The sequence below is a fragment of the Pholcus phalangioides genome, unplaced genomic scaffold (genome assembly GCF_987345545.1).
Source record: "Pholcus phalangioides strain wild (caught in Gottingen) unplaced genomic scaffold, Ppha-v1.0 ptg000042l_1, whole genome shotgun sequence".
Lineage (NCBI taxonomy): Eukaryota > Metazoa > Arthropoda > Arachnida > Araneae > Pholcidae > Pholcus > Pholcus phalangioides.
In genome coordinates this window covers 21,512,511-21,529,725 of record NW_028301628.1, presented here as the reverse complement: position 1 = coordinate 21,529,725, position 17,215 = coordinate 21,512,511, and the positions used below count along the sequence as shown (strand labels likewise).

Genomic DNA, 17,215 nt, shown 5'->3' with positions numbered 1-17,215 from the left:
GCATGTGCAATATGCAGACAAATCTTTGTCACTCAAAGAACAAAATTAACCCCTACCCTTAAATGCTTTTTTAAGGGGTTAGACAGTAACCCCTCTCGATAATAAAATGCTAAATACAGCACATGAAAGCATCTTTTCCATGAGCACAATTGGCTGAGACATGTTTTTACATTGAAGTTCAGGTTATGCCTGAGCAGCTTTCTTTTATTCAATTTACCACAAACATTACGGATAAATATTTTTTAACTTTTCAACTTTTAAAATATAAGTTTTAAGGGAATTATAACATTAGTTGCCAAAAACCATAATATATGATCACTGATAAAAAAAACTCCAATTGTATACTTTTGAAAAATAATGAGAAAAAACCATGCTAACTTCTCTTTTGCTAGTGTCCTAGCTCTTGAAACAAAATGTCACAAAAAAGCACAACAAAATTTAAAAAAAGGAACAAACTTATCTCACTTTTAGAAGATTTGAGAGCATTTTCAGCAGCTGCCATCTCTGCTTGTTGTATACTGCAATTTGAATGAAAGAAATGTTGAGATAGAATACACAAACTTCAAATATACTTTAAAGAAATACAAGGCTTATCAAAACCTTTTTCAGCAGGAAAGCAAAGGAAAGGAAGTTTTTAATGGTTCATTAATTTATAAATCTAAGTAATACTTATATCGAATACTCTCTATAATTGAAATATATTATATATTTCATTAAGGATCAACAGATATTCAGGATTTCCAAAAACATTGAAAAATGTGTTAAAAAGTAATTATATAAAGCAAAATTTATGTGATTAAGGTTAAGATTGATTTGCAATCTTAAACATTGATTTTGTCTTTTGATGGTAAAGATAAGATTAAAAAAATAGGAAATAAAAATATCCATCACATGAAAGATCAGACGGTCAGATCTCAGATCAGACAATTGATCAATGATCAGACAATTGACAATTGATCAGACAATCAGATCTCATTCTTTTATCACATTAATTTTTCACATAAAATTAATATACCTGAAAACTACTATGAATTCAAAGTATATTTTCATTTAACACTAGAAGTACTGAGCTTTCATTTTGACCGCATTTGGAAATTTCGTTTTTTATTCAGATTTTAAATACACTATGAATGCCTTTAGAAAATAAAATTATTATTCATTTTTCTCTTTTGAAAATAGAGTATAGAGTATTTAAATACACTATGAATGCCTTTGGGAAATAAAATTATTATTCATTTTTCTCTTTTGAAAATAGAGTATAGAGAATCACCCATGCTTCATTTAATTTCAGATGTACGCAAACATACAGGATGTTTAAAAAAAATGGACTAATTTCTAAAATGTTAAAGAATATATTCAAATAATCTGTCTTTACATGTAAATAACATAACTATTTTGGCAACATTATACAATTATATGAGAAATGATAAAATTGTAAACACCTCACATTCTTTCTGCTGGTAAATTGAGGGATGGGAGTAGGGTGGGACATAAGTAGCAGAACCCTAAAGATTCAGATCACTTGATCCCCCAAGAATTTCTGTGAAGCATGAATATAAACTAATTCACGATTCATGAATATGCAAAGAAATGCACCCCACCACCCTCCTGCATGTTCTATCGAATTAATTATATATGAAAAATCTAGCATCCCTAGTAACCCTTCATTGTTTGCCTTATCGGAACCCCTGAGTTGGTACTGCTGGTTAAGAGTGTCACTTGATTGTCGTGGAGCAACTTACATTCTGAAATTTTAAAATCAATGAATATGCTATGTAAATTCGAAAAAATATGAACATAGTATTTTTCAAAGAGTTGGGGCCCCAGAGGCCTCTGTTTCCCTAAAAACCCTCATACAACAATATTTCAAAACAGGGAACCCTAGTTCTTATGGCACTTGGTTTAATATAAAAACATACCAACATCTACAACAGTATCATGAATTTTTGCAACAGTGGTCAAAAGACTGCTTTGTAGTTCTAGCCTGGTATTTAGATTTAAAAAAAATTCCATTCAAAATTTTATTAAAATCATTGCGAAATGAAATTGCAAAGTAAGTACACATTGAATAAAAATAAAATTTATATCCATGAAAAACAACGGAATAACTCTCACCTGTGTCCAGAGCCTACTGCTAACCTCTTCCCTCGGAAATACACTGCAACAGTATACACCCTTGTATTTGTTGGACCTTTGCATTCAATTACTCTGAAAGAAAAAAAATAAACATTTACCCTTTATTTGTGTTGAAAATATGATAGCAGCAACAGTTGACATACAGATTAGCTCACTACTCAACAGTTTTTCCCCCATCCCTTTTTTTATAGTGACGGACTCGCGATGCGAGGATCCGGGTTCGAACCCCACAGTGGTGGCGGCTGAAGTTGGTTTTCTGTGGTTCCCAACTTCAAGGCGCAAATGCGAGCCGATCTCCCCGTTAAAAAGTCTCGCAACAGTCCTACAACAATAAATCATTCAATCATAACACTTCACTCATAGTTAGAAAAACTAGTGGCAGATGGCAGCACTACACATAACAAGCATTACAGAGAAACAAATCTTCACGTCAGGTTTCACTACACGTACACGCACATTCCCGCATATACTGATTCGTTGGGGGTTCCGCGGGGTGGGGGGGTGTATGTGTGGTGTAGCAGTAGTAGGTAGGGCTCGGGGATCCATGATGTTCTTAGGTCAGCCGCCTCGTTGGGCAATTTGCCTGTTGTGGCGTTGTATTTGTATTTGTATATAATTTCTGAAAGAATTTTTTTCCTTTTCCTTCTTTCATTGAACAATGATATAAAAGTCAGCTATTTGTGATTTGCCATATTAGTTATCAATCATTTTTATTTAATTGTGGCTTTCAGTGTATTGTGCTCATCTCCATACTACCCAAAAATAACAATGTGATAAAAAAACAGTAACACTCTGATTTACTCCAGCATAGGAGCTACTACTACTTAAACTTATCATGCCCATTGTAAACATTCCTCTGCAGCATTTCTAAAGAACTGGTACACACCAGGAACTTGTGTTCTGATTCGCTCTAATGTATTTATGCTGTCAGCATTATGCTTGTTTCATGTTTTGGTGCTGCTGTCCATCTGTCTTCCAGTGAAAATGACAGATGCCAAAATTTTCTTGTTATGAAAGCATGTTGTATATTGTAAACATACATTGTAAACAATGTTGCAATACAAACAAAACATGTTGTATTGTAAACATACAATTCATTATATTGAAGTTTTGCCTGCTCTCTGGGGGAGAGACTTTTTGAAATGGGAGACCTACTGGCATTCATGCCTCAAATTTGGAAAGAGAAAAGCTTTAAGTGCCTCAAAAGAGCTGAAAGGTTAATAAGAAAGAAAATGTGGCAGGATAATAAGAAAAGATTAATAAGAATAAGCGCAAAATAAGTATAAACCAAATGATAAGAATAAGCAAAATCATAAGAATTAGTAAAATAAGAATGAGCAAATGATAAGAACAAGCACAGAATCATAATAAAAATGAGATATAGCATGGAATTTTGTGGTAATTTTGATAGTAATAATGGCAATGACAAAAAAAAAATTATATAAACAAATAAAGATTATAGATCAGAAAATTAAAAAAACAAAGAATAACAACATATTTTCAATGTTCAACTTACTTATATACAGGAATGTCTGGTTCGCCACCATCCATGGTTCGTAATGTCAGGCAACACTGCTGTAGTTTGGATTTAGGGTCATTCCATTCTTGATTCATGATGAAGTCCTAACGGGCATGAAAATGGGTTACAAAAAACCAGTGAAATTATGGATGCATGAATATTTGAATATTAGGAATTATGGACAAGAAATTAGGGTTGGTTTTATTTGAAAAAAAAAATCAAAAATGGTCTGCAAAGTAGCTGTTTAGCCTTCAAAATTTTCATGTGTTTTATATCTAAGATCTGCTATACACTACAAAAACTTAGAACAAAAAGGAAACATCAAAAACTCATATTTCTACTTTGATTAAAGTTGCCTCTCACCTGAAGACGAGGAAAAAAGCACACAGAACAAAATTTTGTGCAAAAACCCAAGTCCTTGTCAACATAAAGAGCACCAAGAAAAGCTGAAAAAACAGTAAATTTTCAGCAAAAATGAGATCATATATAGAAGCATTTCAATGACAACAATGTAACATCAAAAAATTATAAATTCAATGTTAAAAGATGAAAAAGTAAATAGACAAATAAATTTTAATCATTTAATCATCATTTCATAATAATAAAAATATCAAATGTATATTTATATTGTATTCATACCTTCGAGAAGATCTGCTCTATCTTTTGGTTTTAGGTCGACCTTCTTCTCCTGGTAGATGGCATAGTCCACCATGCCAAGGTCATCACAGACTACAGCTTGTGTGCGGTTGTTGACTAATGAGCTTCTCAAAAGCTATATGAAAGAATAGCATTAATCCCTTTGTTCACCAATTATTTATAGCAAATAGAGAAAAGACAGAGAAATTTCTTTCTCCTTTACGCACTTTTTATTTTTATCTGCATGATATGTACTGAAAATTTTTTGAAGGCTGTTACAGTGGACTCTGGACTATCCAGCTTAGTATGGCAGAAAAGCAGGCCAGATAACAAAAAAAGGAGGGTGGTTAGCCAGAAATTTCGTTTGGGGGGGGGGGGGGGAATGCACCACTTTCATTTCGGGGGGGGGCTGAACAAAAGTGATAGAACAATAGATTTGGCCATCTTTTTCCCCTTTTTTGGTCATTTTCTCAAAGATATTCTTGTTTCTAAATTAATGAACTTTCAAATTCCCTTCAAATCTTGCTAGATTTCTTTTCAGCCTTCTACAAGAAAATATGGTCCAAATGAACACTTCTCAAGGACCGGTTCACCATGAGATGACAAGGGGATGTCCTCAGGGCTCTTGCTCAGGTCTCCTTCTTTGGAATCTGTTCATAAATGACATTCTTTCCATCTCCTGGCCTAATAATGTCTGGGTCCAGGCCTATGCTAATGACATCACAGTCATGGTCTCGTGCCCAACAGTGGAAAGGACGGGTAACTTAGCATCCTCGATCCTCAACACAATAAATCACTGGCTTGGGGGAACATAAGCTGGAGTTGGCAATGGAGAAAACTAGATTCATGTGGATCTCCCTGAAATGACCTCCATCCATTAGACTTGGTGAACAATTCATCAAGAGAAGTTCCCACATCAAGATTCTTGGAATCGTTTTTGACGAATAATGTAATTTTTCTATGTATTTGCATTTTCTCACATGTATCCATATATATTTGTAAGTTCTACACTCTACTGTGGTGAACCATGAATTACCACAACACTGGTTTAGTTCTGGAATGCATTTTGGACTGTGATGTTTTGTGAGACTATTTTGTGTCTAGTCTATTGAATTCCCACTGCTTTGTAATCCTGGATATTCATCAGATGGACTGTGATGTTCCATGGGAATATTTTTCACCATATCACTGTAATTTTTTTTTTTCTTTGCTTCTGTCCTGCTCATTTAACAGAACTGCGATGTTTGTCATGTTGTTTTTTCCTGACAATTTACACTCGATGTTAATCACTTGCTGCCATTTCTGTTCAGTGCTTGCATGTGTAGTGTATGTATGTTTTCTTTTAGGTGGCAGAAGAGCTGAAGCGAGTGATTGGCAGTCGACATGCCACGAGTACATCTACAGATGGATTGGTGGGGACAGAGTGCAATGATAACATGGACAGACATGAGTTGCTGGAAGGGGATGGACATTTGGTTCCATTCTGCTGCTCCCTTGGGCGCTGAGTGGCGGACAGGAGTGTTCTTTCATGGGCTGGTGGAGCCGAGGACCGCCGGGATGTTTCTGCTGGGTCGGAGATCTGATGATGCAATGCTGGCGGGCGGTCCACTTGTGCTCCTTCTTAGCCGACGGGGGTTTCCAGGAGCTTTGCGGAGTGTGGTTGCTGCTGCTTGGAATGGAGTGGGGTGGCGGACCAGATGGCTTGCAAGTTGGAGATGTTTGCTGGGCCCGTATGCCAGGAGAGTTCTTCCAGCATGGCCCAGCTGCAAGGTAATCCACTTATATCCCGCAAGGGACAGAGCGGGGGCCATGTTTGGTGTTATGGTCATTTTCTCACATTTCGGGAACGGACAGACCCCCAAGTTCCCCCCCCCCCCTACGCCCTTGTAAAAAAAGCCAGGTATGCATGAGTTCAAAAAAGTGCTCACTTTCTACCTCATCCATACCATTAAAAGCAAACACCTTTTTTTTTTTATCTAAATCTGCTCTTATTCATATTTTCTGACCTCTTCAATATGCATATTGTCAAAAATTCTTCCAGGTGCCTTAAAATAGGGGCCTCCGAACTCAATATATAATCGGATTCTCTTAATTATATGTCTGACCTCACACATTTTTTGTAATTGTATATGAATGTACATAAAATAGTGTTCCTTTAGATTCCATGATAGGGGGAAGAATCCCAATTATTATTTTTTTTCTTCTTGTAACTCAGAATTGTCTTCGGCAAGACCACACCCTCTGTGGCAATGAGTTTATGACGTGTAAGTGACAGACCCTAGTCAGGGGCGTAGCCAGAAATTTCGTTCGGGGGGGGGGGGAACCAAAGTGATAGAACAACAGATTTGGCCATCTTTTTCCCTTTTCGGTCATTTTCTCACATTTTGGGGGGCGGGGGGGACCAAACCCCCAAGTCCCTGCTATGCCCTTGAGCCTAGTTGTGCTTGGCTCATTCTGTTCTTACCTGTTAGTACCAGCCTCTGCATATAGTAATGGTATTTTATGAATGTGTGTTGTGTACTGTACAATAACGTGCGTGCGCAAGGGGGGGTCTATATATACCTTTTTTTTCTCCTCCCCAGGTTGGGCATTGTTTTTTATTGCAAAATACACTAAAATGTCAGAATGTCGGCTATGGGGCAGGGGATTAACCTGAAAATTCTCCTACTTTTCTAGATGTGGAATACTATGGTAGGTTCATTGGTACTGTTCATTTTAAAAATGTATTACAAAGGAAACCAAAGAATAAAAATATTGTACACATTTTTAAGAAAAATTTTGTAATGTCTAACTTAATTGCAGGAAACAACATCATGTATCCTTTACAGTATGAATATTTACACTTTTAAAATAAACAAATATAAATATATAGGCGTAATTCTTATGAAAATTATTTACTTATTTTACTGTTCATTGATAAAATGATTAAATTTAAAACATATTGGCAAAGTATATTATTCCTCATTTCATCACGGAGAATTATGGATAGTACAGAGTCCGGATAGTCACATGCTAGATAGTTGAGAATCTACTGTACTTCAATTTTTTTAAACTTATTTAAAAATTTTTCATGTTTCATTATTTACTATATCTTTACAAAAATTAAATTTTTCTTTTACTTTCATTTTTGAAATCTATATAGAGTAAATCAAATTTTTTCAAGGATATTAAAAAACATTTTAAAGGAAAAAAATTAAAACATTCATTCATACAAAAAAAACCAAACTCAAATCACTTTGGAGCGGTATATTTCATGCATTTCAAAAATATGAGCAAAACTAAGTTCCTTACAGACAAATGACCCTCATGATGTTCAGGAAAAAATTTATACAGGTATTCAGAAGCAACCAGTTGTAAAACAGTATCTCCAAGGAATTCTAACCTTTGGTTGGATCCTCTGTAATCAATAAGGAATAACAGATGAGAATAAAGGGCACAAAATATTTGAAACTTTGGAAAATAACTGAAACTTTTTATCGGCAAACAAGAAAAAATTTAATGTTTTTGTATTGACAATATAAATGATTTCATGAAATGAACTTTTACCCTAATTGATTAATTACTAATTATCCCTAATTAATTTTTGTGTGTATTTTGTTGCATTTATTTTTCCCCAGATTATTCTGGGAAGCCAAATGATGAATACGAGATAAAAAATATTTCATAATTACTGTTCTAAACAGTAATTAAATCTTAGCTAACAACAATACGAAAAAACTAAGCAGTCAGAGGTCAAATTATATAATGCATTTCTAACCAAGAGAAAAGTATTTTATCAAACATACAGAGGGACTTAGATTTAACAGTTACACACTAACACAGTTCACATCCACTTCAAATTTTATTAAGCTTATAATAGGTCTATGTCTAAAGTCATATCTGATTAAACTCAGTGATTCATGCAAAAAAAATATATTTAAATGTAACATCAAAATCATTTCAAAAAGACTTTCAGCTTAAAAGTAAAGACAATTTTAGGCAGTGATTCTTACTTTCCTGCACCCCTTGATAATACGTTTTTTATGTGTGAGAAAATTTTTTCCTTATATAAATAATTACATTAATCATCCATTAATTAATTTCTCTGAAGTATTTTATTTATTATTTAATGTCATTTTCAGCTATGGCAAATATGTAATTTTGGCTTTTTTAAAAAATTAATTCAAAAACGAAACTAAAAAAAAAAATTACTATTTTTAAAATAATTTTTGAGATTAAAAGAGAGAGGAAAAGAAATTCCTCAAAAAGTGCTTCACTTATTAATTCCAGCTGCAACAACTATAGATTAATGTTTTAGACCAGGAAAACTAAGATAAAAATAGCCTTAACCTCGGTGAAATTGCAACACAAACTTTGTAAATTGTTTCTTAATCAGAAATCGTTGCTCAACAACATATCCAAAATTGGACGACAGGAACATTGCTAAAACCAGATTTTAAAATCCTATTTATGTGTGCAAGATTAGGGATACCAAAATAGCTTTTTTTCTCTTCATAGGTAAAAAATAATAAGAACGATTTACACCCTATTGGTGGATTTTTGCAGTTTTTTGCTCCTTTCCCATAATCCATTGTGATTTTTCCCTATTTTACAAAGAAAAGGAAACCCATTTTTCCCTACTACAAAGTGAAAGAAACTGATTTTATTGTGTTAGGTTGTTTTACTCATGAAAGTTTTTCCTGAGATTTTTTGTGCATTTATGCCAACTAATTTTCTGCATGAAATGGACAGTACTGATCAAAAATTAGACAATGAAACAGATGTAAAGTTTTGCAAAATGAAGGAAATGGTATAAATGAAGCCAGCTGGAGCAGTAAGAGCAATGTAATTGTAATTGCTGGAATAAGTGTTCATGCTTGGTGTTGGAAGACATGTACTGATAAAAAAAAAGAACATTAAAATTGCAAAAAAGAAAGCTAGCCAAGAAAAAAAATACCAAGGAAAAGTGTTTGCTTACTGTGTTCACTACAGGACAAGGTTTTTGTTCCATTTTCGCTACAAAAATATCAGATTTTTTTTTTATTTAAATGAGATTTTTTTTTACTTTCTTTTAAATATTAGTTCTCTATAATATAAATAATAAATTTTAAATTTTAATATTGGGCCTAAATAGGACTGAACAATATTAAATCCTAAAGAGAGGGCAGGCAATCATATATTTTTTAAGAAATCAGACTAACACCAATTTTTTGGACAATATTGAACTTGATAAATAAAATGAAATAAAATAACTTGATAAAAATTTATTTATATGCTTAAAGGAGAAATTATTGTAATGAAATTTCTGTTAATTTTATCCATTATCAAAGTCCAGGATTAATAAAATTATGACTTTTTCCAAAAAATCAAATAAATTCAATTTTTTAAAATTTAAATTCAATATTTGCACAAATTTTTAATTATAAGTATGAAATGTTGACTTATTAGGGGTATTAAATAGTTTTCATAATAGGCACAGTTCTCACATTTTGACTTATAGACAATATTATGCTCTAAAGATCTTGCTTTTAAAAAAATTACATTAACATACTAAAAATCTGATTTATCATACCAATGATATCTAAGAACTAATCACGCTATGTTTAAAACAATATTGAAAGTTCTTGAAAGAGACTTAAGAAATCTCTTTTCCTCCACAATCTTTTAATCCTTTAAGAAAAACTGAATTAATTCTAGCAACCTTACTCTTCACCCAAAAAAAAAAAAATCTTTATCACGTTTATTTAAATTAATGTTTTATGTTATTTTAATTAATGTGCAAATAATTAAAATAAGAATCTTATTATCTTGTATTGCATCATACAAGTTTAAAAAAAAGTCACATTATTCAAAATTGTTTGAAATATCAAAGTATCTGATTTAAATAAGTGATTTTTAAAAAAAAATCATTTGATTTAAATCAAGTTACCCTAGTAGATGGCCCAGGTTGGTGGGGGAAGAGTACATTTTGGAGGCTTTGGTGAATAACGGGGAAGAAGAAAAAGCTCTTGTCCGAGGCAGGCACTGAAAAAATCAGTCTAAAGCAGAATTGAGATAGCGGGAAAAAATTTACTTCTTTTATCAAAAATTGCAAAATATGCCTTAAAATATTGAAAATATGCTCTATCATGTGAAAATGGCAAAATATGCAAATTTAAAAAAAAATGCAGACACAGAAATCAGAGTCCTATTTATTAGTGTGTTTAAGCCTGGAAAATAAATGCATAGCTCTCAACCCAAGGAAAATAAATCTATATTTCTTACTTTGAATTTTATTAATTATATTTACACTTACGCAGGAATAAGGTTCCCAAATTCCCAACATTTTGGAGCCTTTGCGAATTGGGAGCAGGAAATTTTATTTCTCGAGAATTCATGAAATCACTTATTTACAGTGGAACCCATTTATACGACTCTAATTTCTAATACTTTCTCATTTATAAGATGTTTAGGTTCGACTTCAGTTATTTTCTGTACTTTTTAATGTCAAAATATTTCATTTATGCGCCACATAACTTCAACTACACAACGTTTTCACTCCAACTTGAATCCCAAATTTTGGCAAAAAAAGTGTCATTTCATTCAATGGATATATGTGAGAATTTTATGAAATGCCACTAAACATATTGTGTATGTAAAACTCTGTAATTAGACAAATACATTTAATACAGGGCTCAGCACGGATCATGGCCTCAAAACTAGTGAAAATAGTGACCAAAATATTTAAAAAAGTGACCAAATAGTGACCAAAATGTTTAAAAAGTGACCCAATAGTGACCAAAATAATTTTAGAAAGAGACCAAATGGACAATGAATTTTGATTATTACCAAATTGAATGAATTGAAATTGAATTTAGTTTTCACTCAACTTTGTATTTCAATGGAGCTCATCGAAATTGCTTTTTTTACATATAGTAGTGTGAAATAAATCAAACTCGAATGCATTCTGCTAACCAGAAAAGTTTTGAATAACTTATCAAATTTATCAACAACTATGTGTGAGAGAGTAACATTACATCCTTTCTAAGTAACAGTAGCAATGCCTTCCCCCCCCCCCCATAGGGGCCGGTCAAGTACTACGTCATCATAGATGGGGGGGGAGGGGGTTTCCGATTTGCTGACTTTTGATGACAAGGGGGGAGGTTGAATAACGCTTACGTTATCAACCACCCTTTATGAAAATATGAGTTAGGATTCAGGGGGGCAGAGCTGATGACGAAATTTTGCTGACAGGGGAGGGGTGGTGGTCAAAAATGGCTAAAAATTTGCTTATATAATACTTGAATGGCCCATATTGCTATCCACAACCCATCTTAAAATCAATTTAAGCAGGAAAAACTTCAAAACGGGAAAAAATTTTCACATTCAAAGAAGGGAAAAAAAATGAAATAACACAAAATTTGATGAGAGAATTTGTCCCTTCTACATCCTAGTGAATTTTTCATTATGTTATGCTATGAATGACAGTATACGAAATGTACTCAAACTTTTTTTAACTAGTACAAATTGATTTACATAATGAGGTTTGTATAATATCTTCCAACAAATTTTAAGAAATTTACTATAATGATTGATTTAAAAAAAAACTAAAATTACATTTTTAACAATATTATTTTAAATTATTAAATTAAAATATTACTTAAACTACTGAATTAAATAAATCATTTAAATTATTAAATTAACTAAATTATTTTAATTGTTAGGGGCCGTTCAAGTATTACGTCATCATCGATGGAGGGGGGAGGGGGTTCTGACTTGCTGACTTTTGATGACAAGGGGGGAGGGGGGATTTCGATAATGCTTACGTCATCAACCACCCTTTATGAAAATACGAGTTAGGATTCAGAGGGGCAGAGCTGATGACGAAATTTTGCTGACAATAGGGGGGAGGGAGGGGGGTCAAAAATGGCTAAAAATTTGCTTACGTAATGCTTGAACGGCCCCTTATACGTTGAGGGAGGGCAATCCATCCTCCCCCCAACGTCAATGGCAGAGCCTACTGATGTATACATGATGTATATCAATTGTCATCTGCCGCACCTCTAAGACCTTCAAGTCTATCTGCACCTATGGCTGGACTGGGAAGGGTGGGTGGGTCTACTCTTTTACAGGCGGAGGAGGCTCCAAAATAATACTGCCCTTGGGTGAGGGAGAAAACAAATCAGTTTTGAAATTGTTTGGTTTTTGAGAGAAAAATTTGTAAATATATATTTTCCTTTTTTTTTTACACACAACATACACCCCTGCAAAAAAAACATTTACTACTTTACCCAGAAACAATATAATTTTGCCCCCCCCCCCCGTAATTTTTAACAGAAAAAGACTCCGCGGTCTTCCCCGGTAAATTTCCCATGAACCTTGTAAGCACCAACGTGGCGACTTTTTTCCGCGCCAACCAATCGCCGTTTTGCGGCGGTCAATTCAAGATGGCTGACAAAGGGAACATAAAATTACAAAAAAATATATAATTTATAACATGAATCAACCAAATATGCGGCAATATGCGAAAATCGATAGAAATATATCGGGAAATACGGAAAATTAGGATAAAATGAACACAAAAATCGAATCAACGACATACGAATTTTATAAATGCGGTTGATAGAGTTTATGGATGCTGCTGTCAGGGCTACCTATTTTAGCGCGAATAAAGTCGCCACGTTAGCTCGGACTCCTCCCGTAATTTTCAAAGAACAAAAACAGTGAATTCGCCCCCACCCGGGGCACTCGATTTACCATGGCCGTAATACGATATTTTTTCTGGAGGGGAAATGTAATTTTACTGCCCCTCGACTGTCAAAATTCGATAATTTTGCAAAGGAATTTATTTCCTTTTCTTAAATATACCATTCCATCAAAAATTCCATTCGAGGCATTGTTCCCCCCCCCCCCCAGTTTTGGATTTGATCACGGTATGTAGCAACCCGGGCCGCAAGTACGTACGAAAATTTACTATCGCCCGGGGCCGGTATCCATTTTTAATAACGGAAAAAAGAGTAAACTCGGCACCCTTCCTCGTTCAACACCCGTGGAACCAGACCCCGCCCTCTCATATTGCGGTCATAACAGCGATTCGAGACAAAAACGTTGTAATAACTTCCGAGGTCTGAAAAGGGGATTTTTTTACACAACACCGAGAATGGAGCGCAATATGTCGATATTAAGTCAACAATCAGCATCGTGAAGATGCTCTAAATTAAGTTACGACCAGAAGCGGATAAAGGTCAGTTGATGACGGCCCCGGGCTTAAAAAAAAATTAATATTACGCCCCTTAAATTAGGAAAAAAGTATAAAGTAAGGGCCAAAGGCGCGGTCAGTGTGCCCACAGTTAAATCCGCCTCTATGTACGGTTCGCATGCACGTTAACTGAGTTTTCATCAGCCTGATGACCAATTTTCATCTGATTTGGTTAAACTAAACGTTGAATCCGAAGGTTTTTAACAACTGGCTGTTGCGAAGATATATTTTGGAAAGAGAGAAAATTCAACTGCCCCTGCGGGGGATCGAACCCACGTCCTTTCACTTTCCGGGTGAACGCACTAGACTACAGAGGCAACGAATCTTTCCTTGGAGCTCGTGTACACTGAAAAGGACCGTACATTGTCGGCCAGACCAGACTCAGGCCAAGCTCACAACTGCTGACGTTGCCATCAGATGGCGACTTATGGAAGGATGACGTCACTCTCCGCTACCACACGAAGGTTTTTAACAACTGGCTGTTGTGAAGATATATTTTGGAAAGAGAAAATTCAACCGGAAAGTGAAAGGACGTGGGTTCGATTCCTAGCAGGGGCAGTTGAATTTTCTCTCTTTCCAAAATATATCTTCGCAACAGCCAGTTGTTAAAAACCTTCGTATGGTAGCAGAGAGCGACGTCATCCTTCCATAGACGTTGAATTGCAGGATTCTGTGATCTTTTCATAAATAGTTCTCCTTTTGATCATATCTGGGGCTACGGTTTCTTGCTGAGATTTAAATCCAGTTAGAAAAATAGTACGAATTTTATTTCTAGATAGATCGCGATTTTCAGTCGGATGATATTTTTTTTATTGTAAGTAAATTCAAAATACTTGCGAGCTTCTTTAACGTTGGCCAGCTACAAGAGTATTCTCCAAAGCGTACTAATAATACGCTTAATACGTATTAATAGTACGCATCTTTAATATGCGCGCTTTGGTATTCTCCCGCTGCGCGTAAGTCAGTTTCTGCATGGGCTCTCTTTATAAACTCGCTCAATGTAAATGAGCCTTTAAATCGTCATTTCAAATATTAAAAAAAATTAATGAAAGTAACGATAGAACAAACAACAAATGTAACTTGCTCGATGCTCCAAGAAAGGAATTCGGCCCTTAGGGCTAAAACTTTTTAAAACAAATAAAATAAAGGATCAATTTTAAAATAAGATGAAAATGAAAGAACGAGTGGGGAAATAAGAAAGAATGGTAGTAGAGGAGGGGAAAAAATTCTTTGTTGTAAATACGCCTTTTACGCTATTTTTTTCCGACCGGCTTTTCCATAAAATGACGACTCTTAACTATAAGGAGCTTTCTTTCCAAGCGCCTTGAAATCAAGTTATGCTGACGTCACACGGTATGCTCCTGGGAAGATTAAGACGCCTTCATATATATATATAGGGGTTCCTTGTACGATCGTAGTTCAATGAAGGGAGGGAGGAAATTAGCGACCTTGAACCGGTCAAGTTCCTCCTTGAAGAAAAGAAAAACACTGACAGCCGAAAAGCGCGCGAGACCGAGGTTTTTTTGCTAAAAAAAGTGGAAAAAGTGACCTGGGCCCGAAAATAGGTAATAAAAGTGACCAGCTTCTAAAAAAGTGACTTTTAGGGAAAAAAGTGACCCGTGCCGAGCCCTGTTTAATACATCTTAGATTTTGGTTTATAACCCTTAACAATAAATGACAGAATATCATATTCAAATTTTGCACTGATACAGTCAATAGATTTTTAGAAATCATGTTTCAAACTCAAGTAAAATGTCAGAAATAACATTCTTCATAAAAGGCTTTTGAAATTTTCTCATTCAAAGATTACTTGATGTAAAAACGCAACTCTAAAATGGACATAACTTTGGTTCTAAGCATCATATAAACAAGAATCATCTACTGATTTAAAATATTTTTTCTATAGGTTAGTAATTTAAAATTTCTTTCAGAGAAAATTTTCTCTAATTTTCCTAGTTATCAAATGACATTTTAATTTTTTTAAACTTTTTTATTTTGAATATTTAAATCTGCATGCCGGAGATAAAAGGCACTATATCCATTTTCATCAATATTGGGATAATGTTTTTAATTTGCAGTGCTTTCATCACACTACACATGGGTATAGGAACACTAAATCCTTTTTCAATGAATAACAGATATATTAAAACAAACAAGTGGCATAAAGAGACATACTGTACTAAAAAAAACTTTAAATGACTCTCCTGCAAAATTTAGCTTTTGCGACATGCCTTTATCTCTGGCCACAGTTGGTAGAAACCAAAAAACCGGGTTTTTTTTGGTTTTTAATAAAATTTACAATAAAAACATTAACATTTTTGAAAAATCATTCACACTTCTGATAATAAATTAAAATAACATGTTTATTAATGTAATTAACATTATTCCCATATTAATTCATCTATAAATATTTCTTACATTTTAATAAAAAACTAACTTCTGAAATTCAATTATTTTATAGCTTAACTCAAGGAATTATTTTGAGAATTGTGTGCTACTAATCCTATAATAAAGATGTTTTCTCTAGTTACCTTCAATATGCTTAATTACGATACTATTTTACAAAAACTATGATAAAAACTAGGCAAATACAATGTATTTAATGAAGCATAATTAATGCAGATTAATTAGCAATGACTCCCGATATACCGGGTGATTATAATTAAAGTTCTGATTTCAAAGCACTAAAATGAAAACTACAGGTCACAATGACTTGAAAACGTGCATGAATATTCCTGAAGTAACAGAATTTTATATGGCAAAGGGGAGAAAGTACTTAAAAATGTAAAATAAACGATGCTGTACATACAAAATTTGCTCACAGAATGGAAACGATAGCCAGTCAACGCAAAATGATAATGCAATTAGAATGGCACGATTTCATAATTCATGGAAACATCACAAAAATGAAATCATTTAAACAAAGAGCTACAACATACACAAGCAATGTTAAATATGTGGTCCACCTTGTGCTGACTGTGAGGTGGAAGTGCAAAAATGCTTGTTTAACACCAGACCAGAGTATGCCATGGTAATGATGTGGATGTGCTTTCAATTCACCAAAGTTTGCAATCCGACTACTGCACATAACACATTTTGGGGTATCCCCAAAACCAAAAATTGCAAGGGTTATACAAGTAGCAACATTCACCTGTCAGGTGAACATGGCGGCCAGGTGCTGTGACATCTTGTTATAGTCGAAATGGTTCTTCAGCAGCTGCTTTGCTGGTGTTGCAATGTGCAACTTGATAAAAGTTGTGCGATCCACCAGGGTTGGACAAATCAAAAAAAAATTAGGCGCCAGCCAAATTTATTAGGAGCAAAGCCTGTTTTAAAAAACAAGTCCTGAATAATGGTTCTCTTTTTCTTCCGGGATTTGACCCATTCCCCCGTTGGAACACATCATTACAAAATAAAAAAAATGTTGTGTCGTACTTACACTTGATTTTAGCAATGATGCATATAAAATTTTAGGCACTAATACCGATTTTCTAGTTGCCGTGGTGACCTGGAGCTTGGGGTTTGCCCAGCCCGGATATCCACACACTGATGCTGTTGAAGTGTCGAAATGATGTGGTTGCACAAAATAGATTATACCACTGGCCAAGTACAGCATCATCTACTTGTACATTTTAAACATATCAACTTGTATTTTTTTTATTTCACCAAAGAAAATTTCATTGCTTCAGGAGTATCCATGCAAACTT

General features: G+C 34.3%; 1 protein-coding gene across 1 annotated transcript in view; it reads right to left on the bottom strand.

Moving 5' to 3' along the window:
• drosha (ribonuclease 3 drosha) overlaps positions 1-17,215 on the bottom strand; it is a 76,487-nt gene that overhangs the window by 2,504 nt on the left and 56,768 nt on the right. The window contains exons 21-26 of the mRNA XM_089254666.1: positions 7,583-7,688; positions 4,295-4,427; positions 4,019-4,101; positions 3,653-3,759; positions 2,116-2,208; positions 466-518 (exon numbers count right to left, since the gene is read on the bottom strand). Coding sequence (XP_089110792.1) covers positions 466-518; positions 2,116-2,208; positions 3,653-3,759; positions 4,019-4,101; positions 4,295-4,427; positions 7,583-7,688 — 575 coding nt within the window. The remainder of the gene's footprint in view (positions 1-465; positions 519-2,115; positions 2,209-3,652; positions 3,760-4,018; positions 4,102-4,294; positions 4,428-7,582; positions 7,689-17,215) is intronic.